Below are 27456 nucleotides of genomic sequence, written 5' to 3'. Positions count from 1 at the left end.
TAACAATTTGTGTAATTTAGAGTAAAGTGCACTGTGTGCAACTACTCATGTAGTGTTCTATGACACAACAATTGCATCTATGACCTAACATTCAGGATGAATTATAATAACCAAATTTAATGAAAAGGGATTGATTAATATTGTCTCTTTATATTTTTATCATCCTTTCTCAAGTCACTCTGGATATATTTCTACTGTGTAATCAAGGACAAATGAATTATAAAGCAGTGCAATGCATCCTAAACAGGGATAGCTGCTTCATTCTCTAGTGTGTCATGTTCATTATTATTGAGAATCAGCAGTTTGACCAGTCAGCTGGTTGGTGAAACTATCCCATCATATGTAGCTCCCTTTCTTTCCTCTTCACTTCCCCTGATTTCTCCTGCATCTTCCTTTTGCTATGATTCCCTCTCAGGTTTTTTCTTCCTCCTCCCATCTTTTACTTTTCCTCCTGCTCTATGACAGTTTTGTCCTGATTTGGTGAGATTGTAATAGAGGTATTTGGCTGGTTTTTCTTGTTTGAACAAGGCTGTTGCTTAAGGGTATACTTGGCCCTGAATTCTCAAACTATAAACAGGGCTTTTTTAAAAAGAAATCCACAGCCTGCTGGCATCCCAATAACATCTTCGGTATATTTTACTATTCATTCATTGTGTTTTTTTGAGTGGCACCAATGTACCGCAAAACACACACATTCAGGACATTTTATTCTCAGGAGTATGCCATTCATTCCAAAGTCAGTCAAAAAATAGTAAAAAGATAAAAACATTGATAATTCATATACATGTATGCATACTTAAATGTGTGTGGAGGTGTGGGCATGAATGCATGTATGCATAAAAATATAGATCCTCACAGACTTATTCCCAGAAACACTTGCATGAGTAATCTGATTCACTTGAGTGATTCAGGCTGAGAAGTCATGCATACTTTTTATTTTTACAAGTGATTTAAGAAGCTGTGTTAAGTGAAACATATGTGTCATGGTGCTTTGTGATTCACCCAAATAAAATACATTTTAGGCTGCTTTGTTATATTTTAAGATCCTTTCTTCTGATTTGTTTCCCAAATCTCCTTGGTAGCTACATTTGGCCTTTTCACCTCAGAAGACTTAGCCTGTTTTTCATTTGCATCATGCAGCCTAAAAATGTATTCCCTGTCCTATCTGTTTTCCAGGCATTTTTTTCTGTGTGTGACCCGAACACATTTGTCCACACTGCCTGCTTATTGGTGTGTTGTGCATAAAGCTAGAATGCTTCAACAAAAACCCCAAACAAACCCCAGAAACAGGTGGAAAATAAGAGCGATTCACTAAAGAAATAAATAAACTGACATTTTAGTAAATACCTATGGAAAGAACGAATTCTATTTGGAGATGAAGTCAATCCTTTATGTTCATTTTTCTGTAGTTGACCACTACATTTGGCATAGATAGAACCACTACATGTGGGATAGAAGAAAACATGAACTAGCAGTCATGTCATTAAGTGCAGAATAGAAATAGTTTCCTAATTACCTGGAATATTCTCTGAAGTATTAGAAACCAAATCCTGGTAGTCTGTCCTCCTTTGTTCAGGGGCAAAACCTGCAGGATCCTTTGCCTTTGTGGAATGCTAACAATACAGCAAAATGTACTGATAATATTCTTAAGCTGGAAAGTAGAGAGGCTGTGCTGACAGACTCCAGAGTCCATTATGTGATATTGAACTAAGTGTATATGGGCATTGAGTTTATGGGCTGTATGTGCCCAGAACATCTCAGCCCAATGAAGTATACCAGTAGTAGTGGCCAAGCTGCATTTCTGCTCTAAACTTGGTATCTGCAAAGAGAGAGAGGAGCATTGTATCCCTTTCATATTTTTACTTGGCCCTTTAAACTGGGGACAAAGGTTTAATCTTTAGGCAAAAGCAACTGCAGGGAATACAATCCATGGTCTGAAAATATTGTTTAAGATATTTGAGGAGTCTCCCTACATAATTTTCCTGTCACACAGAGGACTCTTGCTGAATGTTATGGGATTTATCTTACCTCTCCGCTCCAAAAGTCTTTGACAACACTGTGACATGTCACTGCATTGCTCTTGGCTTTAACAGAGGTGTATTGGTGCCTATCTCCTGTTCCGATGCCAGACAGGGAAAAGCAAGGAGGAATAATTGAAATAAAAAAGAGAGAGGCAATTGAAAAAATGAGGGTCTGTTCTTCTTTCCTTTCCCTCTCCCAAGCCAAATGTGGAAAAATTAAGATATTCTGGTTTTGCATTTATCTTCAGGCTTTGTTTTAGTTCACTTATCATACCAGTGGCCCGCATGTGAAGAAATGTAATTCAATAAACACAGCAAGGTGTTGATCAGTTTTTTACAGGCTTGCTTCAGTTTTACTTGCCCGCAAAATATAAACGCCCCTCAGCAATCCTGTACTGTGTATTATTATTGTGTTGGTAGAAGAGGAAGTAAAAGGGAGGCAGGTCTGAAAAACTGGCTCTGAAAGATTCAAGTTCTGTTCTTTTGTTATATCAGCACAAATCCACAGTAACCTCAATGGCTTTCAGGAGACAAAGAATTTCAGTAGGTTTTCTCTGAACATGCACCACTGTTGCAGAAAAAGTGTGAGCCACTCTTGTTACCAAGATGCTGAGCTAATCCTGCTGTTTTATTTCAGAGGACCAGACAGTCATTAAGGATGCTTCCCAGGAGGAGTCTGAATCCATTCCAGAGTATACTGCTGAGGAAGAGAGAGAGGACAACAGGTTATGGAGAACAGTAGTGATTGGAGAACAGGAACAGAGGATTGATATGAAAGTTATCGAGCCTTACAAAAAGGTTATTTCACATGGAGGTAGGAACCCTGCCACCCCAAATATATTTTTTAAGTAATGGGAAATAAAGTGAAAGCTTTAAAGTGAAAGTAGTAAAGTGAAAGCTGAATTTTATTTTTCTGTAAACAACATGTTAGCTGAGAGCCTCACATCACAGTCAAAAAACCAGTTGAGCCAAACCATTCATTTGTCTAGCAGGATTAGGGCACACCAGTTTTCTATAGCCAACTGCACACAAAAGAATGATATAGCAAGCTTTCCCGTCTAGCTGATTCCCTGGTGTGAATGATGAGCTAGCCATTGACAGCTGGGTCAAGAGAAGGCAGTCTTTCTTCTGCACAGGTCCAGAGCAGGTCATGAACTTAACCCTGGAGCGATAGCAAGATGCCTTAAGTGCTCTGCTATCACACCCTAGCTCACATTACAGCACATATTGACATATCTTGGGGGCCATATTCATGCCTGAGCTTTCCCCTCTGAAGACTCGGGTGCAGAGTCCCACATGAAGAAAGTACACCTGGAAGGAAAATGTGGTGGAAATAAAGCAGCTGCACACTCCTTTACACCGGAAGGCTTATAAGCTACCACCAGGGACCCAAAGGAGAGTCATACTGCTAGAGAAAGGGAAGTGGCTGTAAGAAACTTTAGTTCAGTGAAAACCCTGAGCAACCTTTGCTAGCTGTGCTTTTAGGGAATGCCTACATCACATTGGGATCAGAGTAGGGAGCACCAGAGAAGCACACATACTGCTCAGGTGTTAAACCAGGAAATGGGTGTCATGCAGTTGCCCCATGCTTTAGATGCATATCAATAAGCACACCTAAAACAGAGGGCTTATTGACATGTTCCCAGCACCAATCTAAGGAAACTACATTACATCTTTCATCGTCCAGGGAGCAGGCATGCAATGCTTCACTGCATTGACCTTAATGCAATCTGGGAGCAATGTATCATGGTCTCAGAAAGTCCCCAGTGGAATTTAAAGACACTTCACTCTGGAAGTCTCAGAGGACAATACAGGAAAAAACACTCTTCTTCCAGGGTAAATCATTACTGAGGTACAAGAAGATCTACTGGCACAAGGATAACTGTCTGCACCTTTATGTACCAGCTTGTGAATTTGGCCCACAGATGTTGAAGGTTCATTTGGAAACATAGGACAAACATAGAGAATTTGCTGACCTACTGAGTACACCCCTCAGTAGTCTCCTTTGCTATGATAACTTAATTCTGGAAGAGGCAGCTGATGTTATTCTGACTTAATTTACATTGTTGCAAATCAGAAGCAAGTCCAGTGAAGCATAGTGAATTCATACAATGTTAAACCAGTATAAAGAAGGTAAGTCTGAGGCACCCTCTACATAATATTTCTATTGTGCAATTACCTTGTTAATTGTGCAATAAATTTAGACTGGTTACACATGCAAATTAACTACCATGCCTTAAAAAGGTCCAACCAGCTATACAGTTAGACGTTGGAAAGGTGTAGTAACTTTATAGCTGGTTTCTATCCAGTTTTAATTTGCGCATGTAGGCAGTCCTGTGGCTAAAAGACAGCAGCTGCTGCAGCCATTGGAGTCTCCCAGCCGCAGGGAAGTGGGGTGCTCCAGGCAGCAGCTGAGAGATTGCAATGGCTGAGATATCATAGCAGCTGCAATCTCCTAGCTGTGGAGCATTGCATGCACCTCCATAGGCAACAGGTAGGGGGTGCCTAGGGGTGCATGTGCCCTGCCTGACGGGGCTGGTGCCTCCCCTGACAGCCAATGTTAATACTGTCAGTAGGGCTGGTGCCCCTCCTGACACAGCTGCCGCTGTTGGGGCCTTCTGCAGGTGCCGCCCCCCCGATTCAGGAGGCACTGGTCACTCACGTGCACCCCTGCAACTGGGAGACCACAGCAGCACCCTGTAGCTGCAGGGACTGTGAGTTGGGGGCTGAGAGTACGATACCTGAGGGGGCTCTTGGTCTCAGTTGTACGTGGTCCCCTCAGCTGGGAGCTCTATCAGCAAAGGGGTCTTCCAGCCATGGGAGCCTGCTTCTTGCTGATGCAGGAGGAGTCCAGGATTGGGGTCCTCCAACACTACCAATAAGGTGCATTTGGATCCACAATACACTTCCTGCTCGCATGTGTGGCATGGTAGGAGGCACGATTGCATGGGTCTCACATTAGATCCCATTGTGCCTTTACCTGCACGTGTAGAGCGGACCTGAGCCAGGCTTAATGTCTGCTACAGCATGGCGGTGAGGGAAGTGAGTAATAGTTACATTCAATATTGGAACATCTTGAGCAGCAGTACAGTGCTATACAGGCAGTCCTTGAACTTACGACACAATTGGTTCCTGAAAACTGCATCTTAAGTCGAAACATTGTAACTTGGAACCAATTTTCTCATAAGAAACAATGTTATAAATGGGAGATAGGCTATCGGGCCTTGGTTCAAGAACCAATTTTCACCAAAAATACCCCAAAATGTTGTACTTGATCAATTATAGATGAGTAAGATAGCTACATTAATGTATTTATATTGTAAATAGCAATCAGATTGTTTTGGAAGGACTTCTTTGAGGTGACTTTGCTGGACTTTTTGAAGGGCTCTCGGTTGTACTTTTTGAAGGGTTCTTGGCTGGAGTCTTGGCTGCAGGTTTTTTTGGAGTCTTGTCTGCTTTCTTAAAGAAAGTGTCCAAGGAAGCTTGGACAGATGTTCTCCAGGGAGATGATTGACAAAGCGAACTTGTTTGTTGGCGTGGCATCACATCAGATCAAGCGTTGTAAGTCGAAACTGATGTCATAAAGTTGAAACGGTGTCAATTTATAAATGTTGTAAGTGTGAAACATTGTAACTCAAAACATTGCAAGTCGAGGACTGCCTGTAAATGCATTATTAACTGTATGTTAATCGTAGTATATGATTTTCTTTCAGTAAAGAATGGAGGCTTTGGTTCTTCTATAAAAAAAAAAAAAATTATTGAAAAAAACACTCTGTAGGCTGCAGTGGTAATTTCTTTCCATAAGAAGTATGCTGTTCCATGGTTCATTAAACTCTGCAGAGCAAATGTGCACAGTTCCAAATGGGAGGTGAGGTAAAAGAAAAAATGCTGCTTTTAATGACTGCATACTTCCCCTGGGACGTCAGCACAATATAGAGCTTTGATTGACCTGGAACAGTGGTAAAGTTACTTTCTGCCATTCACAAACATCAGCAGCTAGCCTTTCACCAGCAACCTGAGCAACTATTTGATTTTTATGGTCTATGCATTCTTACTCAGTAATTATTAAACAGTCCATCAAATATAGCATGCATTTTAAACTAGGAAAGTGACCTCATTTAAGCTGTGAACTTGTAACACTGTTTCCCTCAGCCCTTCTGTTCCCTAGCCATCACAAAACACCATTGTTCTTGACCCTGTGATTTAGACCACCTCAATTTATTTACCCCTATTGGAATATTTACCATGGATACTTCAAGTGAAAAACAGACCTCAATAAAAAATGTGCTTGCCTTGACTGTTCAGGTTCATGATAAAATATCCACATGAGGGCTAGGAACAGACATGACACATAAACTGGTTTAAGTGATCAGAAACTGGTTTAAACCTGTAACAGAGCAGATGTTCAGTGCACATTAAACCAGTTTGGCCCCTCCCCTCTGCTCCCTGGGTGCAAATCAGGCACAGACTGCAGGTTGCTCCCTCCCTCCCCCTCACCACTCCCTGCTGAGTAGGAATTCCCCCCTTCCCTCTGCCTTGTGGAGAGATGTCTGTGTATTAGCTAGCAGACCACATGCTGGCTACAGTCCCTGCTGAATCAATAGGCAGAATCAAGAGATAGCTGGTAATGTCCCTCTGTTATTTTTTTTAATGGGGTGATAAACCCTGAGTTAGGGGTGATACACAATGTTATCAATTCCCTGCTGGGCTAATCAGAGCATCCTGCTGGGGTCTGGCCATACTCCTCTGGCTCAGTACTGTGGAAGGGACAGGAGGGCTGTTCTAGCACCCCCCAGCTTGTAGCCTGAGCCACTGTAGGCATGTGCCTGCATATCTGAGATGTTTGTGCAGTTACAAATCGGTTCAGCCTTGCCAGGTTAGACTAACCTGCAAAGATTGAATCAATTCAGGCTTAGGTTTTTTGAATGTCTGTCCCTAGCCGAGAAAGTTAATGGAGGCATGGTTTATTAACTTTGAATGGCTGCTAAGTGAGTAGGAGTTTGCTTTAGTCCTACAGATATTTATGTATGAAATTTCCCACATGGGGAAAATCATCATGTGAGTAATTTTGCTGTTATAGTGCTGCTCACCACTAGAGTTATTTAAATATAAATAAACCTCTTTTCCATCAGAGGTTCAAGCCCAGTCCTCATCTGATGTGAATCAGCTCTATTGACAGTAATGGAATTAGATTGACTTACGGTAACTGAGGATTTGGTCCTCAAATTGTATTGTGCATGCCACTTGTATGAAAGCCTACAGACTCTCATAGTTTTCCAAGGTACAAAAAGTTTAACTGGAAGTATAATAAAACTACTTTAATGTTTATATAAACAGCTTCCAATTATAACAGTACACGTGAATATCTGTGAACTTAGTGGCATCTGGGAAGTGTTTGATACACATCCATAGATTACATAAGGAAAAAGTCCAAAGGATTTGTAGTAGTGTTATTTTATTTTGTAATACATATCTATTTTTTCATATACCTTATATACCCAAATCCAAGATGACTCTGAATGTAAGATGATCCCCCAATAATTGGATCCTATACATAGAAAAATTATAAATGTGTTATAAATTACCATGTATAGAATCTAACTATTGGAAAATCATCTTAAATTTGTCCCCCTCACTGCTGCAGCAGGGAAAGCAATGGCAGGTGGGCATGTGGTAGGGGAGGCCATGGGCGGTTAGCTAGTGGGGGAGACGGTGGAGGGGCAGGCAGTAGGGGGCAGGTGATGGGGGGGAGAGTCAAACAGCCTGACCCCTACCCTTTACTCCCCACACACACCTTGTCCTCTGCTGCCTGCCCCACCCAGTGCCTATGCACCCTAATGCCTGCCACACTCATCAATGCCTACCCCCCTAGCACCTGCCCCTCGCCCCTGTTACTTGTCCCGCATGCTTGCAACCCCCTGCTAGGCACCTGCCTCCCTCAGGCATCCCCTGCCTTCCATCTTGTACTTAAAGTCCAGATGAGCCCCGCCCACCATTATAAATGGTGCAAAAACCTTTTCTTGAATTCATGTAAATATGTTATGTTTAAAAATAATTCTAAATGCAAATACCACATAAAATATATGCATGCCTCACTAAATTAAGCAGTGATCTTGTATTTTAAGTACTAAGAATGGTTTCTATTTTGGTTTCTCCTGAAAACAAGTCCTTGGTTTTGTGAAGACTATTTTTAATGGGGACAGGAGTAGGCCCCTTTGTTGCACAGATCTACTTGTACTACTTATGTTTTAGCTTTTGAGTAGCTTTTATGTTGAATTGGCCATATCCTATGGTGGGGTCCTAAATATAGACAGTTACCTAGTGAGGATCAGATTTACCCCTCAGTTTTTTAGGATTTAAATTCCATTTTCTAGGCGTAGGGGCAGACATTCAAAAAGCTTGAGCCTGAATTGATTCAATCTTTGCAGGTTAGTCTAAACTAACTAGGCTGAATCAGTTTGTAAGTGCACAGACTTCCCAGAAATGAAGGCACATGCCTGAAGTAGCTCAAGCTACAAGCTGGGGGACACTAGAACAGCCCTCCCTTCCCTTTCATATTGCTGAGCTGAAGGGGGGGCGTGGCCAGGCCCTGGAAGGATGTTCTGATTAGGGAGGGGTTCCCCCCCTCCCCTTCTGACCAGCCCAGCAGGTTATTGATAACACAGTGTTTATCACCCCATTAAGAAAACAGCCCAGGGACATTACCAGCTACCTGTTGATTCTGCCCTGGTCCCATCTGCCATAGCATGGACCAGCATGTGGTATGCTAGCTAATGCTGAGAGGTGTCTGTGTATGGCAGAGGGGACTGGGGAATCCCTGCTTAACAGGGAGTGGGGAGGAAGTGGGGGGGGAGCAGAGGGAAGACGGGCAGATGCTTGCAGTCTCTTCCAGAGGAGCAGCCAGGGAGCAGAGGGGAGAAGGCAGCTCTGCTGTAGAGCAGAGAGCCCTGCCCAGCCCAGAGAGCATGCCGAGATGCTGCGGGACTCTAGTTTAACTTAAACCAGCAAGGGGTCTGGGACAGACATTGCATAAACCGGTTTGACCCCAATCAGGTAGGTCTGATACTGCATTCAACCAGCTTTAACTCAAATGTGTTTCAGCCATTTTCAAACTGGTTTATGTGCACTGAACATCTATTCTGTTACAGGGTCAAACCAGTTTCTGATCACTTAAACTGGTTTATGTCTAATGTCTGTCCCTAGCCCAGGAGAGAGAGGCAATTTTTCTAAAGTCATCACTGACCATGCATGCTCTCCAGATCTGATTCTTTATGGCGTTACTCCAGTTTTATATCAACACAGCTCCACTGAGTGGATGTAATGGAAATGATGCATTAATTTAAATGAAAATGTATCGGTAGTGAGCAGCTCTCTGAGAAGTGTGAATTGTCTCATACCAATTTGACTCAGACATTCAACTTTATTGTTCATTCTGGTCTTGCACAAAACATTCAGGCAAATTAGGTGACACTAAGTGAATGTGGCAAGCTGCCAAAGCAGAAATGAAGTTCTCTGCCATCCCAGTACTTTCCGGTAATTACTGTTTCCAAGAGAAACAGTCTTACCCTCTAGCACTCATTACAGAAGTGGTAACTTTTCTCCCTAGTAGTAATCTGTTTAAAGTTGACTGTTTTGTTCTGCTCATTTCTTCTTATGCTGTTGTGCACCAAAAAATGAGCATGCATGTCAAATGTTCTCAGTTTTATTAATATTGCATTCCCATTTCCAATAATGTAAGCTGCAGAGGTAATCTTTAGTGACATTTGGCATCTTATTCTTCAGACAGAAAAAGTCCAACAGATGGGCTCATTGCTATACAATCTTTTGTAAAGAATTGTGCAAGTCTAACATGAAATCATCTAGGTCTTCTGCTTCAGTCTTTTGAAATGGCATGATCTGCTTTTAAATCCACTGTGGATGGAATCCATTACTTCAATTTCAGAAGGAAATAATATAAGAATCACTGACATGTACCAACCATACACAGACTAATTTAGAAACCTGGGGTGAAATCCTAGTTTGATTGAAGTTGGTGGGGACAGGATTATGACTCTTTTTTATTAAGAGTCGAATTCCCAGGTGGTCTTTGGTATGTCTGTAAACTCCATCCAACCGAAGGACCCAGTAACAACATGGTGGGGCTACTCATGGGGAGGGGTAGCTCTTACAAAATACCACAATGTTGCAACCTCCAGAGTAAGACAGATATAGGGCACCTCAAAACCCTAGCCCCCACTGCCTTATGGGTACTCATTGGTTGGAGAAAGTTTAAGGGACATCACCCTTGCTGAGGCATTAGGCAGTCAGCAACAGTTCTTACCTGTTGCTGTCTGGCAGAAGCTACATCCATTGAAGCACTGACTTGGTTTGGCCTTTGATTTCTGTCTCAGTGGTCTAAAGCAGGGATGGTAGGTTTTGGGCAGCCTGCGCTCCTCCATACTCTTGCCTAGCAAGACCTTGCATCCAAGGTCTTGGTGTGATGGTCACAGGACTCTGTACAAGTGGGTTTATCATTATCAGGCACCTGACTAGACCACTTAATGTGTACACCATGATCCAGAGGCTCGATAGTTGCCTACTAAATCCCTGGTTGCGCATATGAAAATGGTACAGTTTCGTTTCATATGTATGGGGCAGGGTTTGAAAATGGGATTGGTATAGAATCACTGTCTATTGCCAGCTTTCTCTGTACAAGTATTTAAAAGCAGAAATAGGGCTGGTAGACCCTTTTTGCTTAGATAGCATTGGCAGGGGCCTGAGAAGTAAGTTAACCTGTCAGTCTGGAGAGAAAGACATGAAGATGGCATTCAAAATCTGCCTGGTGGCCACAGAACTGGGAGGGAGTGAGTTGAAACAGCTCTACAGTTTAGGGAGGAGATTTGCTACTTCATAAAAAAAAAAAATTCTCAGTGATCTGTCTGGCTGCTTAGGCACATTGCTCAGCCTAATTGCTCTAGCTGGCTTCTGATGATGAATGAAAAAGCACCACTCCCTTGCTATTCCTTGAGTATAAGGAAAGCATATGAAAAATATGGTTTAGATTGATTTCTGGGTTTTTCGTGTGTTCTGTTTGGAAAATCTCAGCTGCACGTAATCATGTTGCTTTATATGCAAGTGCAAATTGGGCCCTCACCAGAGCTGACGAATTTAGTGGACACACCTGCCTCAGTGTCCTAGCTATGCCAAGTTGGAAAGACTGGCTCATGACAATATTATGTTAGTTTCATTAGTTCTCCATAGGGATTTCTGAATTTGTGTAGCAAGGAAATTTTCTCCCACCTTCTAAGGAGATGAGAAAAATAACTGTCTTCTTTCTTAATATCCACACATAATACACACAACTATGTAGTTTGCTAGTTTAAGGTCTGGTGAACTGGCAGATGCCCCTTTAAAAGTGATGGGCAAGCTTAAATAGATGAAAAGTCTTTAGAGGATAAAATTAGAATATTGTCCTTCCATTTTATGTTTTGAAAACTAGGGTGTTTCTAGAGGTATTATAACCAAGAGGGCTCCTTTTTTATCTCCTGCCTATTCCCTAGTTCAAGAGAGCAAATTTAACTGGTGGCATAATTGCAGGCTATGTGTGACCTCAGAATTTTCTCTGTGGTTGGTCTAATGGTAAGTAACTTTAGTGAGACGTCAACATATGCTTCAGTGAATTACTGAACTGGATCCATTGCAAACTTTAAAAAGAAGGAGGAGAATATAGTAGGAACAAAATTAAATTTCTCCTTCCTGACTAAATCATATGACTTCAGATGAATCTGAGATTAGTACTGTTAGACAGGTGGCAGCAAATGTAACTATGTGCTAGTTCTGCCTACTGGCTGACTCGAATGAATGATATTTGATCAAACCATATATATGAATTGAAAAGTCCAGCAGTATAAAAATGAAGGCTTTCTTCAGGGTTTTTTTTTTCCCAGCTGTTGATTTTGGAACAACACTTAGTTCAATGGAAATATTTTAAAAAGGACAGAAAATATAATTAACACAACATTTGAGCCTTGAATGGAAAGAATGAAATCTTAGTAACTGCCACCACCCCTGGACTGTTTAATTTCTCATGTGAGGTACACCCAACACAGCACTTGGACCTACAAGTTACTAAGACAGCACAGTTTCATAGCTGGTAAGGTCAGAAGGGACCTGAGCTTATCATCAAGTCCAGCCCCCTGCCATGGGTAGGAAAGAATGCTGGGGTCAAATGACCCCGGCTAGGTGATCGTCTAGCCTCCTTTTGAAGACCCCCAGGATAGGAGTGAGCACCACTTCCCTTGGAAGTTTGTTCCAGATCCTCGCCGCCCTGCTTGTGAAGTAGTCCTTCCTGATGTCCAGCCTGAACCTACTCTCAGTCAACTTATGGCCGTTATTTCTAGATACTTCTGGTAGTGCTTGGGGGAACAGGGTCTCTCCCATTCCCCGCTGGTCCCCCTTGGTAAGTTGATAGATCCAGATCCCCCCTCAGCCTTCTCTTGTGGAGGCTGAACAAGTTCAGGTCCCGTAGACTGTCTTCATAGGGCCTGCCCTGCTGCCCCCTGATCATGCGGGTGGCCCTCCTTTGGACTCTCTCAATGCTGTCCATACCCCTCCTGAAGTGCGGCACCCAGAACTGGACACAGAACTCCAACTGCGGCCTGACCAATGTCACATAGAGGGGGAGGATCATCTCCTTGAACCTGCTCGTGATGCATCTGTAGATGCATGACAAGGTGCGGTTAGCTTTACTGACCGGATTCTCACATTGGCGGCCCATGTTCATCTTGGAATCAATAATGACTCCAAGATCCTTTTCTCCTTCTGTGCTGATGAGAAGGGAGTTCTCCAGCCTGTAGGTATGCTGCTGGTTCTTCCTCCCCAGGTGCAGTACCCTGCACTTGCCAGTATTGAAACCCATCCTATTTTCATCCACCCACCCTTGTAACCTGTCCAGATTTAGTTGTAGCCTGTCCCTCCCTTCTAACGTGCCTGCTTCTCCCACATCTTAGTGTCATCCGCAAACTTGAACAAGGTGCTTTTCACCCCCTCATCCAAGTCGTTGATGAAGATGTTGAACAGTGCGGGCCTGAGGACCGAGCCCTGGGGGACCCCACTGCCCACATCCCTCCAGGTCAAAAATGACCCGTCCAACACTACTCTCTGGGTGCGGCCCTCCAGCCAGCTGATGACCCATCTGACTGTGTAGGCATCAACACCAAAATCTCCTAATTTTTTAATGAGAATGGGTGAGAGACAGTATCGAAGGCCTTCCTAAAGTCCAGAAAGACTACATCTACTGTGACACCTGCGTCCAAGGATTTTGTGACCTGGTCATAGAAGGCCACCAGGTTGGTCTGACAGGACCTGCCTCTAATGAACCCACGTTGGTTGCCCCTAAGCATACACTCCCCTGCTTGCCCCTTGCAGATGTGCACCTGGATAATTTTCTCAAAGAGTTTACCCAGGACCAAGGTAAGCCTAACAGGCCTATAATTTCCTGAATCCTCCTTCCTCCCTTTTTTGAAAATGGGGACCACATTGGCCCTTTTCCAGTCCTCTGGCACCTCGCCAGAGCACCACGAGTGCTTGTAAAGCTGTGCCAGGGGTCCCGGAATGACCTCTGCCAATTCCCTCAGCACCCTTGGGTGGAGATCATCTGGACCTGCTGATTTTGAACACATCCGGTCTCAACAGAAGTTCCCTAACTAGGTCCTTTCTGACCCTAGGCCTGGCTGTGCCTCTCCGGAGTCCATCCAGAATCTCGGTGCGGGGGATGTCCTGGTCCCTGCTCAGAAAAATGGAGGCAAAGAATATGTTAAAGAGGTCAGCTTTATCGTCTGGTGCAACCACCAGATTGCCAAAAGTATCCTGCAGGGGCCCCACATTACCCAGTGCCTTCTTTTTACTCCCTATGTATTTAAAAAAGGACTTCTTGTTATCTTTGATCCGGGTCACTAGTTCTGTCTCCACCTTGGCCTTCCTAACAGCCCCCCTACAGTCTCAAGCAATGGAGGTATAATCCTCCTTGGTGATGGCCCCTCCCTTCCATTGGGTGTACACCTCCTTTTTAGCTTTCAGACGTTCCTGAATGCCTTTGGTGAGCCATGGGGGCTTTTGAGCACTCTTGCCCGCTTTGATTCGCGTTGGGATTGTCACCCTTTGGGCTTCGAGGATCATCTCCTTAAGGAACAACCACTCATTTTGGACTCCCAACTCCCTTCCCCTCTGGGACCTCAGTGCCTCCCCAACTAATCTCCTTAACTCATTGAAATCGGCCCTCCTGAAGTCAAAGGCTGCTGCCTTACTGCAGGCCTTTGACACCCTGTGCTGGATGGTGAATTCCAGTAGGCGATGATCGTCATCGCCTAGGTGATCGAGCACCCGCAGTCCCCTCACCAGTTCATTGCCTGTGGCCAGGACCAGGTCCAGCAAGGCATTTTCCTTGGTGGAACCATGCACCTCCTGGGTTAGGTGGAGGTCCTGTATCTCGGCTAGGAACCTACGTGAGTGGTCAGACCTGGTTGACTGCTCCTCCCAGCAGATGTCTGGGTAGTTTAGGTCATCCATGATGACCGTGTCCCTTGACTTAACTGCCTCTGCAAGCTGACCTGAGATTTCCCAGTCTAGCTCTTCCCCCTGGTTGGGTGGTCTGTAGTAGACACCCACCGTTAAGTCCCTTTCCCCCTGACTCCATTGTATTCTAACCCAGAGCATTTCAGTCTGCCCCTCTTCTGACCCAGTACTGTTTGTTGAGGACGTGTATTGCTCTTTGACATAGAGCACCACACCCCCACTTTTCCTTCCCATTCTATCCTGCCTGTACAGTCTGTAGCCCTTGATGTTTACCACCCAGTCATGGGTTGAATCCCACCATGTTTCTGTGAACCCCACTATCTCCGGGTTTGTGTTAGCTAGCAGGAGGACAAGTTCCTCCTGCTTGTTCCCCATACTACAAGCATTAGTGTAGAGGCATTTAAGGCCTCCTGTGGGTGTAAGCACCCCCTCCCCCCGATCCCAGGACTGTCCAAACCCTGCCACTTACCTGGGTACTTCTTGTGCTCATTGCCTGTCTTGGCTGGGAAGTGTTGTCATTTCCCCCTGTGGCCCCATCTCCCGGCGAAACTAATTTAAAGCATGCCGTACAAGATTAGGCAACCTGGAAGAAAAGACACGCCTGCCTTTAGAGGAGAGGTGAAGCCCATCTCACCCGAGATACCTGTCTGCCTCCTGAGATACCTCTGCCTTTGCCCTTTTGGTGAGATTAACCTCCAGAAATCCCTTTGTTTCCTGCGCCTCTCTTTGGAGATTGAAGATGTGGCTCTATTTAGAGACAGACTATTTGTAACATATACCCAGCAACATGTTTCCTTAAGACTTAGCAGATCAAGACAACAAAGAAAAGAGAATTAGAACATATGAAACATTGTGTAACATAGCAGCCTATTGCTTAACCTTTCATTAACTAAACTAGGTGTGGCATTTTAAGCTTTGTTACAGAGGAATGATATATATATATTAACATGTACCCTTCTCTGATTTTCCTTGCTCAGCTTATCAGTTCCTGGTGATGTATAGGAAGTTCCTCTTTTCTTCCTATACTCAGTGAAGTGGAATGCTTACTTCACTAAATTCCATTTCTTTAGATTAAATATGATGATTGACTTCTGATTTAAACTGTTGTTCTTTCCAGTGGAGCCAAGTTTTTCCCTCCAGCTGAATATACCCAGTTGCCAAGCGTGCAGGAGAGGGAGTTTGTTTAGATGTGATAATTTTGAAAATTTACTTAATTAATCTTTCTTGTGATTACACAGACATATTAAGGGAATACAAACATTTAGGCCCAATGCACAACTCTTGTAATAAGTAATGATATAGCAGGCCCTAAGTATCACAGTAGAGAAGCCTACCAGCAGACATTCTTCATATGCAAAATAGATGTACACACACACACACACACACACACACACACACACACACACACACACCCTTTCTTTTCACAAAAAATCAGTTGTCCAAAATTGTGGTGCATGTCTTAACAGGAGAACATGATTTTCTACCCAGAAAAGAAGCACTTGCTTTGATTCCTGCTCCACCAATCAGCAGCAGCGACATTTCTGTTCAGGCAGCTGAGGGAATAAGTTGACTCATTGTTCTTCATTCCACAGGTATTGACAAACATCTCTCCTTTTTCATGGTGTTGACGTTCCACTAATCAAGCTAACCATTTTCCTGGCAATTTTGCTGTCTGCTAGCTATTCCTAGTCTCTTTTCCCTTATTTTAGTGCCTTGCAAACTGTTTTTAGCTCTTTTGAAAAATGTAGATCCAGCCATGGAGACTTCAGGGCACCTAGGATTTCAGCTTTTGGTTAAGCAGGAAAGGGAGTGTGAGACAGTGGAAGATCAGGCTCTGTTCCTGCTCTGTGCAGCCATAACCATGGAAAAATCTTTTTTTCTTCATTCTGCCCTCCCCAAGACAAGGTGTGTGCCTGCCTTGGGGGCATATGGTATGCAAGCAAATATGCTATTTTGCAAAATCTTTCAGGCACCGGGCAACTGTAACAGCCCCCTCCTATCTCCCCTGCAATGTGCTGTGGTGGTGTAGTATGCATTCTTTTATAACTTCACAGCTACCATGGAACTTTGCTGGACCATAAAGAAGGCGGGTGTATTGGAATGAAGGCTCCAAGTAACATTTCTAAAATTTGTTTAAAATATGTGATTTACTTGATTCCCCATCAGGCTGATTCCATAATAGAGTGATTTATGATTGCAGTGTCAAGTTGCCAATAGGGCCACACAACTGACTTAAAGTTGTATAGTTGAAGAAATTGTAAACTAGAGAATGAATAGCACTGGATCATTTCTTTAGCCTCTCCTGAGTGAGGCTGAAGGGAGCATTCAGCACATTCCTGATGGAGACAGAATGCTGAGGTTTGAATTAGCAGTATATTTCCCCTTATGAATCTATTACTTTCAAAGTCACATAACAAACACTAAACATGGCAGAGTTTTCCTTGCCTTTTGAAAAAGTGTGTTACAGTTTGTGCTTCCAAAACCCAACCATAATGAGCTGCCCCATTTCTTTTTCTTCTGATGACAGCTGGTACTTTCCCTGCCTTCTTCAGCATTTAGAGAAATCACCGTATTTGAGGACTACCACATTCCTTTTTTATATTTATTTTGTTAAGAGCCTTATACTCTGACACAAACGCGTTTTTGTTTGTTCCACAGGATACTATGGCGATGGTCTAAATGCCATCATTGTGTTTGCTGCATGTTTCCTGCCAGACAGCAGTCGAGCTGATTACAACTATGTCATGGAAAACCTTTTCCTGTGAGTGATATGTGTGAACAATGTGACAGTCTTCTGAGTTAATACCTGTAATTATGTAGTGATAGATAACCTGTCTTTAATTATGAGATAATTTGAGGTATTAAAAGGGGATCATTTAAATGCCAAGGAAAAAAGCAGTCTTAGGTATGTTGCGCAGTGAAGCCGTTATGTTAGTTGAGCATAATAAAAAAATAGAGCATATTTGCCAAGATCCTACTGTAATCGTTCCTATTTAGAGCTTGCTGTAATTATTCTCCAAATGACAAGGATTATAATATCTCCATGCTACCTAGATCTGAAATCAATGAACTGCTTCATCAATGGGTGCTAGCCATGGATGAGAGGAGAGCAACCTCCAGTATTTTTGACCATCTGTTCATTTTTCACTCTGTTGATATAATGTATTATTTGGATGAATGTACCCCCTAAGAGTCCTGGTTCTGGACCACAACCCCATTGTAATACATGGTGCATTCATACAAAACCAAAAGATGACCCCTACCAGAAACACTGCCCAAACATGGAAGCTCCACCTGTTTCAGCTGCTTCTCAGTCAGTCAGTGCAAATGTCAAAATTCAATGAGGACAGGCCTTTGAATTTAGCCAAATGAGTCCAATAAATATTGTTTAACAAGAAACAAGATAGGTCCTAGTATCAACTTGGCTTAGCAGCAGGCTAATGGGATAATTTGAGCTGTCTCCAGACTGCCCCACTTCATGCTTCTGAAATCCCAGTTTGTCTGGCCTTCCAAAGCCTCAAGACCAAATTCTCCTTAGGTCTCCATAATTACAAGTTTTGCACTGGGTGCTTTATAAGAAAATGCTGAATGCTGCCAGAAGAAAAAAGACTTGCAGGTATTTCTCCCCTCCAAATTTGATGGTAAGTTCATGCCTAATTCTTGGGAAAGGATATCTCAGCTAAAGAGAGAGATTGCAGGCCATAACATTTAAACGTAATAGGGTAGTATGCTTAAAAAATGCCAAATTATTGCAATTCAATTAAAGCACAAGAAAGCAAAAAAAAAAAAAAAAAGCCCCACAATAGCACTCAAAACATGCTAGTTCGAACACATGCTTATCTATTGCACTTTGCAGAATTACATTGAACTTAAAGCTGTCCAGCTATTGGAGTGAACCATCAGTGGATCAACTGACACTGCATGTTTCTTAAGTCTTTGAAGAAATGTGATTGGGACCTTAGACCAGATTTGTACAGGTATCTGAAGACCAGGGTATAAATAGGTCCTTAGTAGTGCTTTTGGTAATACCACTAGGCTTCTGTCTGTGCCCTACAATATCTGTAAAATATAGCCCTGTTTTTATTTATTTAGAAGTCAGAGGGTATTGTGGATAATATGCTAACAGTCATAATAACCATTGGGAGTAAAGAGAATTATTCAAGGATTTTTAACATCAAATAGGCTCTTTCATGTTGATCATGTCTGACCATGACAGAGGCATTAGAATGTCACCCAGTAGTCCCTGAGTGAGAGTTATTCTTTGCTTCTATAAAAGCTTTGGGTGAATTATAGAAGTTAGCATTTTAGAGCAAACAAGGTTTTTTTGTGAGGCCTAGAGCTAGACCCCACATCATGAGGGGAAACATTGGTTAAAAAAATATAGTGGGTAAAAAGAGCATAGGCTCTTGACTAGAAGGGCCCTACTGAAGGACTCTGTCGCAGGGCACCTTGGTGCTCTGCTCCTAGAGAGAGGAAACTGCCAGGAAGAAAGAGCCCTGGCAGAGAATAACGAGCACAGCTGTGGGTTGCCTGGGGCAACCAGGAAGTCAGCTAACCGGAAGGGGCAGGGCCTGGCCCTCATAAAGCCCAGGGGCTGAGGCCAGGCTGGCAGTTCCCTGCCAGCAGCCAGACAGAGAGGAGCTCCTGAAGCTAAGATGCAAGAACCGCTGGTACTACTCAAGCCGAGTAAAGGATGGCGGCTCCGGGACATTGGAGCAATGTTGTTATAGCCAGGCGGCCTTAAGTTGTAGCCAAGAGGCTTGTGTTTGCTTTGTTGTTATGTGTTACACCAGTGGTTTTGGTGAGGCTATTAGGGGTTGGAGGAGGCCTCATAGGGACCCACAGTGGTGTGGGGGCCTCAGCGCCAGTGAGGGCACAGAATCCTCATAGGGGACTCACAGCGGAGTGTGAGGACCCCAGCGCCAGCGGGCGCAGCACACGGGGTGCATAGACCCCAGCCCGAGAGAGGGGCATTTGAGAAGCCCAAGTGTGGGCACGGAGAGCCCCAGGAAGGGGGCAACATTATTGGAAAGCCCAAGTTGGGCCCGGCGAGCCCCAGAGAGGGAAGCGCCTTATTGAGAAGCCCAAGTGTGGGCACGGAGAGCCCCAGAGAAGGGGTACTACTGAGAAGCCCAGTGCGGGCGTGGTGAGTCCGCGGAGAAGGGCAGAGTACTGCGGTAAACCCCAGAGAGAGGGGGTAGTAGTGCGGTGAGCCCTGGAAGGGGGTGGCAGTGCAGTGGGCTTGAGAGACAGGTGGCTTAACCAAGAAGTCCCAGAGTGGGCACAGAAGTCCCCAGGAGAGGGGCGGCCTCACGGGGAAGGCCCCAGAGAAAGGCAGCTTCGCAGAGAAGGCCCCAAGAGGGGGTGACGGCGCAGAGAAGGCCCCGAGTGGGTGAGGAGAGCCCCAGGAGTGGGCGGCAGTGTAGGTAGAGAGAGAGATAGTGACAGTCCAACGTCTATCCCAACTGCGAGGCTTGGGGCGTGGTATCAGGGGAGGTTGGAGCCACGCATAGCCCATAAGGCTAGGGTGCCCAGGAAGCACCTATCATACAGGGAGACCCCCGGAGAGTCCGGAAAACCACGGGGACGGAGGTCCCAACTAACCGTGCCCAAGGAGACATAAGGCAGCCTCCCAACCTTATCTAACATCAAAGACGTGGCGGGCGAGAATCTGAGGGTGCCCTTGGGCCAACTTGGCATGGAAGAAGGGGCCTTAAGGAGATCACAGCCCTCCTGGAGGACCCCGCCGTGACAGACTCAAATTCACTTTAAAAGGAGAAATTCTGTCCTTCGATTATTTTAGAGAGCTGTGGACTGGTTCTTATGGGAGTCTTGTAATTCTGTCACTGCTGTGCTGTGAAGAGGAAACAGCAGGCATTGCAGTTTGGTCTGTGCCATCCAGGGAAAGGATATTGGCAGGTTATGTCTCTTAGGGCTTCAGCCTCAGCAGAGACCCAAGTTTTCAAAGACTATCTTAAAGGATTAATCAAAGTAACAAACTGGTGAAAGAAAGTTTTCATAACCCATGGGGTATGGTATTTCCAAAACATGTGAAAAATGACCCTAGGACTGCTTTCCACAAACTGAGAAGCTACTGATGGAGAGTTTGCAGCTGGGAACTATGGTACTGCACTTTCAGGATCATCTATGGGAAGTACTTTATGCAAGACCAAGAGCACTCAGTTAAGAAAATAACAGGAAGAGGTATTCAGTATTGCCAACTCTCATGATTTTGGAGAAATATATATAAAAGAAAGAGCTAAGTTGGTTTTTTTTTCACATTCCCGAAGCATAGACTTTAAGAACAGTGCCAAAATCATGAGTTGGGAACATTAGGTATTAGACTTGTAAGAATTGCAGGTCTCCTAGTATGTCCAACTAGAAAGAAATCATGTAAATTACATTATGTTTTGGGAATTAATATAGTACAACCATCCTCTCTTTAGCGTAACAAAGGAGATAGATGGTTAGGCATCTTTACACATCACTTTGTATCTCTCTGTATGTAAGAAACATGTCTGGAAGTTGTAAGACAAATAGAAGGCACAAGATTCTGCTCTCATTCCCAAAATCTGAACCTAACCCCAGTGAAGACAATGGAATGTAAGAAAGAGTACTGCTCTAATAGCCTTGAGAGTGATTTGTGGAGAAGCCTTTTAAGTCATGAAGGTGGAATAACTAAGAAGAGAATTTGCCTATAATCCTCACAAACTCCTCTATAATAATATTCTTCCCTGTTTATATAAAACTCTACTTAAGAGCTTTCAACAGAGTCAAATGATAGCTGTCATGTTGTATCATTTTCTGCTAGATTTTAAAATGACTGGCATTTTCCTCCCTTCAAATCTATAGTATTCAGCTCAATTTGTTGATCTCACAATTGCTGGTAATGATCGATATATTTAGACACAGTATCTTCTTACTAAGTTAATACTAATAATGGATTTCAAAAGGGACTGTATCAGCTAGTGTTTAGGGTGCCTAAGCCTAAAAATTTCAAGTGGTTTGACAGACAACATACAGATGCAAAGAAGGGGAAGAAGGGCAGTACAAATCTCTGCCTGAATAATGATGAGTGACAGTAGCATGGATAGATCCACATATTTAATTTACTTAATGTCTCTCTTATATTTGTTGAAAAAGGTATTACAGGCACTCCCCTTTGGTAAGAACACAGCTTTTTATTTTTGAGCTGAAGAAGTGTATTGTAAGAAGAAATATAAGGAAGAGATTAGATTGAGAGGCTGTCTAACTCTTCAGTGAAAGGTGTAATTATATCCACAAATTGATCGGCATTTGCAATGTGAATGTACAGTTTCCAAGGGTGTGGTTCAGTGATATTTCCCTGTAGTTTTTATACAGGTACCCCCCTGGGCTGGATGATGGAGTTCAAACATTTTAGAAGGGGTATTAACCCTAGGCTTCAAGGCACTTGGCATGTTGGAATTGTTAGAGATTTGGATAACACATAATGCAAATGATGTACGGATTAGTCCACCTTTGTCTCTGCCTCTCTACCTGTACTAGCTGCTGTTGGAGGCAACATCTCGGATTAGATAAACCTTAAATTTGTTCCAGTCTGCCAACTATGATGTTTCCACAGTAGAGTCGCAAACTGGAGTTGGAAGTATCCAGCTGGGCTAGACCATGTGTTTCTATGCAGTCCAACCCAGAAATTAAATTTGTCCTTTAATTGGATTGATTGAACAGTTATTCCCATAGGGGTAAATCTCATCCACAAAATATAGCTCGGTTATAATACTGACTTCAGAACTGAAACATTCACAGCAGGGTTATGCACACTTCTGGAGCATTCTGCTCAGAAAAAGAACTGATGGTTACAAATACCAAGGGGTACTCTCCTCTCGGAGAAGCAGGTAGGTGCACAGTGCCTACTGGTTATGTGGATTAATAGTTTTGAAATTTAAAGCTTGATAATTACTATTCCTAATCACAGAATATGGAGCAAAAAATTACATCTTTAAGAACAAGATTTAAAGGCCTTATTTGGCTCTTATTTTTGGTTTAAATACCATTTATTCCTAGTAAACATGTCAATGATGAATGCTGAAGTTAAGATTCTTTTATATACCCTAGTTAATGTCTCACTATCACTTGGTAACTTCAGATTCTTCTATCGGGGTCTTGCAGGTTGAATCTGTAAAGTTAATATGTTTACAGGAAGGAGGGGAGAAGGAACACACTATGAAGATGAAGCACTCCAGACTTGCTTTCTGAAAGAAGGTTATATGAAGATGCAGATAAGATTATAGCTTCATGTCAAGCTTCCGTGAATTAACCTGAAAGCAGCTGTAGATGTCTGATTTTAATTTAAACACAAAGAAAATATTGTTTTGTTTGAAGTTGCTTAGTGACCATTAATTTGTGTGTAGTAGATTGCTGTTGATTAGTATTAAATTAATAATATAAAAATCCAGCTCTCACTCGTTTGCCTTTTGTCTCTAATTAGATATGTAATAAGTACCTTGGAGCTTATGGTAGCTGAAGACTATATGATTGTCTACTTGAATGGGGCAACTCCAAGGAGAAAGATGCCTGGACTTGGCTGGATGAAAAAATGTTATCAGATGATAGATCGGCGGTAAGCATTCTGCATTCTACACTCAGATCTATCCCCACTAGACTTCTGTTTAAAATGCCATCCACTTGCATCTCTCCTCTGTGTAGAGCTTACATTATATTTTTCATTAGATATAGTCTGTATAAAATATTTTTATTTTTAAGAAACTGAAGCATTGTTTTCCCCCCAAATCAGGTTAAGGAAGAATTTGAAATCATTTATAATTGTCCACCCATCTTGGTTTATCAGAACAATTCTAGCAGTGACACGACCTTTTATAAGGTAGGCAATTAACATTGGTTTTCTTTTCATTCAGTCCCCTTCCAAAGATGACCCTGAATGATCAGATATAGCTTTTGTACCATAGGTAATTCCTAAAGTTATGAAAGCTGAAATGTGTATTCAGATATTTAGATAAACACAAATGACAATTTGGTTAAAGTATGAGTGCAAAAGCTTGACATGTTGTGGCAGAGCGCCTTTGGTGCTTCCCACTTTAAGGGCCAGAGGAGACATCAGGGCACCTGGCAGGTGTGAACCAGGGTAACGAGGCAGTCACATGACTGCAGGGGGGCCCTAGGATTGGAGGAAGGGGCTAAGCAGCCTCCATCTCAGATTCAGGCCCTCAGGGCTGAGGCAGCAGTTGCTGCAAGCAGCCAGGGAAAGAACACCACCCAGCTGGAGCTGCTCAGAATGTCTTGGAGGTAAGGGCAGGAGCTATGAGGATGGCAGGAGGCTCTTGGTCCTGGGTATGACCAAAAACTACATCCTGATGGGGAAGGATGTCCTAGTGGGAATGCCTGTGGTAGGGTAGTTTCCCAGAAGTGCCAGGCCAGTTGCCACCCCAGTAAAAGGCGGGTAGGGGCACCTTATAACCCCAGCCTCCACAACTTAGTGGGAAATAGAGAAGGCAGTGGGGCCAAGCACACTTAGGGAAAGGCACCAGAGCCCATGGGGGTGTAAGACCCTGAGGCCTCACCATCAGGGTAGAGTATTAGCCCCATTGAGGGGGTGGAGTAACATATCTGGTTGTGTAGAGTAGGGCTGTGAGGGAGACCTGAAGGTTATGCCATAGTGGGTGCAGAGTAGGGTTGCAAGGGGAGATCCGAAGGGCTGCACTAGAGTGGAATAGTGATTGAGCCCCAGTGAGGGGAATAAATTCAGCCAGAGGCAGAGTTGGGTCTCAGTGAGAGAGCATGCAGTGCATGTGTGAGGATACCTGGGGCAAGCAGAGCCAAAGGCTGAGGGAAGCCAGTAAGGGGCTGGGGGAGCTATAGTGGGTAGCTTGGTACACAGTGAGATGGCATAGTTATGGTGAGCTCCAGGGGAGAGTGAGAGTCCCGAATGAGACTCTGGAGCACAGGTTGGTGTGAGCCACTGTACAATATGGATGCCATTGGCAAGGCATGGGACATGGTATACAGAAGGTCAGAGCCATGTACAGTGCTCTAAGCATTGGGGCATTTAATGGGCAGCCTCCTGTATTCAACATCTAGTTTATTACACCAAGTCATGGCAGGAGAGACAGGGCAGACTGGGTAGGCTGACATTGAGATCCGGCCTCGTGATGGCCCCCTGTCACACACATGACGACATTAAGTAATTAATTGAATCCATTTCAGGGTTGGATTTGCACGTATCATTCAGATTCTACTTTTTAAAATTTCCCCTGATGTAGTTGTTGATACCAAATCAAGGTAAGTAGAGAGGTGTGGATACAAGGCTAACTACCTACCCTCATAAAAAAAAAAAAACAACCAAGTAACAGCAACAACAGCATGACACTTGGTGGAGAAATAGGACTATGCTAGTATTTGATATAAATGGCCATTCAACAGAGAACTCTACTGTCCCCTTATGCTCTGTAAAAGCTACTGTGGAAAGGCAGTCGCTAGAAGACAGGACCCTGAACATTTTCTTACCAGAACAGAAGTAACAAAGCCACAAAACAGCACCTAAGAATAAAAATGCAAGTAGGCCCACCTTTTCTTTATAAATTCTATTAAGCATCAGTAAAAATCTGTCCTGCTTCTCTAAATTCCTTTTCTATCTCCATGCATAAACTTAAAATAGTTACCTGCAACAAAGATAACATGATTCATTATTTATGGTTTTAAAATTTACAACAAAAATATTTTCTTGTTGCACAGATTTAAGAACTTATTTCTCCTTTGACTAATTGCCTTTGAAGAATTTTTCCATAGCCTTCCAGATGCTTTTATATCAGGGTAGCATTTGCAACACTTGCTTCAGCTGGCATTTCAGGTATTCCAGGTTGAGATCCCTAATAAGATGCTATATATTATTTTTTGGCAAGTTAAAAATAAATAGATATAATATGTTGCTTCTGTCATGGTCTAGATTTTATAGTTCAATTTCATACTCAATAGGCACCCTCCATTGCTATTTATTTATTTACTTACAATGGCCCCTTCTAATTTCCATTTTGGTCAATGAAAAGACTCTGGCTCTACAGTAGGAGAGAGATTAGACCCAGTATTATTTTTGTGTTGAACCAAATAGTTAAAGCTGGTTTATGAAACAGACCAGAAATGTGCATTTATCCTAATTGTTTACACAGCAAAGAATTGAAGTTGAACTAGTACTTATTCTAGATTTCGTTTCTAAATAACTGACATTTCACTATGTACTCAGTTTTTATGCCCTCTCTAGATGTACATGACTGTGGAATCCAACAACACTTTATTGCTGGTACAGAGGGAGTCCAGGATTGCCATCCCAGGTTCCCCCTGCATCAGCAAGTAAAAAGCTCCTACAATTGTGAATCCTGTAGCTGATAGGACTTGGAGCCATGGGAGCACCTCACAGCCAGGACTGACAGTCCTGCAGCTGCAGACTGTCCACGCCAGTGGCATCCCACGGTGGCTGGGACAGAGTCCCACAGCTGCAGGAGTCTCCATCCTGTCAGCCCCCCCACTTTATAGCTGGTTGCTGTCCAGCTTTAATTTGCTTTAATTTGCATGTGTAGCAGGGTCTGCTTCTGTGGCTGGGAGCTTGGTCAGCTGATGGGGCTCCCAGCCACAGGGGCAAACCCTGCTTCATGTGCAAATTAAAGTTGGATAGTAGCCCACTATAAAGTTAGTACACAGTTTCAAGGTCTATCTTTATAGCTGGTTGAACCTGTTTATAGTATGATAGGTACTTTGTATGTGTCACTGGCTTCTGTTAAGTGTGCAATACCTGTAAGATATAGAAAGGGCCTATATGAAGAGACAGTAAATATGGATTTAGCTGAGCACTGTCTGAGTTTAAGCAAGGCACCTCAGAGCCTAAGTTGAGAGTAGACCTACACATGTGTGCATGTGTACACACACACACTATAAATAGTATATCTCCTGGTAGGTTGTCATATCCCAGATATACGTATTACAGATTTAACTGTTTTATTTAGTTATCACATATGCCTCCAGAACCTGAGAATCTCATCAGTAAACTGAAAGGGAGGCTACAAACAGGTAATTCCTCACATGGAGCTTTTGCAACTGAAGTGAATGCTTCACATTTTTGTGATGTATAGATGCACTCAAGGGGGCCTGATCTGTTTTAATGGCTCTCACTCAAAATATAAAACTACCTACACTATCAATGTTTTTAGTTTCTAATGCGCTCCTCAGTACTCAGTGAGATTCACCCCAGACACAGAGGACAAAAGGCCCATTCCTAAATTCAGTCTTGCATAAGCACCTTGCTGTATGAAGGATCAGAAGACCGTTGTGACTGGATCAGTGGTCCTCAAGACACCCCCATAACTTTTCTGAATTTAGCAGCACCCCAGGACATCAGTTGGGATTTACTGAGCTAGAATCCAAATTTTTAAAAGCTTTATGGAGTCCTGCCTTGAAGCTAAAAAGGTTGAGAAACACTGACCTAGCTCATACCAAGGGAGGGGAATGGATGCAGAATGTCAGCTTGCTATGGCCCACTCTTTCCACTGCCTGGACCTCTCCCAACTTCTAGTCCATACCTGATGGTGCAAGGATGGCCCTTGCACCAAGGCTTCTCCCCTGGGGTTGTACATGCTGGTCCCCACAACCCTTCCCACTGGTCCTGAGAGCATAAGAAAAGCCACAGGGGTGAGCTAGACTGAAAAAGATCCACCTGCCACCTACCTGCACACAGTAGAGTGCAATGCTCAGTGTGGGGGTGGGCAATGCAGGCATGTTCAGCTGTGGTAGCAGTCCCCAAAAGAGCAACCAGGGACATCACTGGTCTGCAAGATCCGCAGCGGGCCTGGGCACCTGGATGGGGAGAAGAGTGTTTTACTTCTCCCACACACACAGG

General features: G+C 43.5%; 1 protein-coding gene across 6 annotated transcripts in view; it reads left to right on the top strand.

Moving 5' to 3' along the window:
* Positions 1–27456, top strand: part of PRUNE2 (prune homolog 2 with BCH domain) — a 230916-nt gene that overhangs the window by 191751 nt on the left and 11709 nt on the right. For 5 of the 6 annotated variants that reach the window (XM_059724800.1, XM_019478148.2, XM_019478147.2 and 2 more), the window contains 4 exons: positions 2659–2835; positions 17232–17334; positions 23044–23175; positions 23350–23436. In XM_059724800.1, coding sequence (XP_059580783.1) covers positions 2659–2835; positions 17232–17334; positions 23044–23175; positions 23350–23436 — 499 coding nt within the window. Of the gene's footprint in view, positions 1–2658; positions 2836–16039; positions 16161–17231; positions 17335–23043; positions 23176–23349; positions 23437–27456 lie in introns of those variants that run through there. The other variant, XM_059724801.1, reaches the window with a different exon arrangement.

Source organism: Alligator mississippiensis, chromosome 3, assembly GCF_030867095.1.
Source record: "Alligator mississippiensis isolate rAllMis1 chromosome 3, rAllMis1, whole genome shotgun sequence".
In the NCBI taxonomy this organism is placed as follows: Eukaryota; Metazoa; Chordata; order Crocodylia; family Alligatoridae; genus Alligator; species Alligator mississippiensis.
This window is presented reverse-complemented; position numbering and strand designations above follow the sequence as displayed.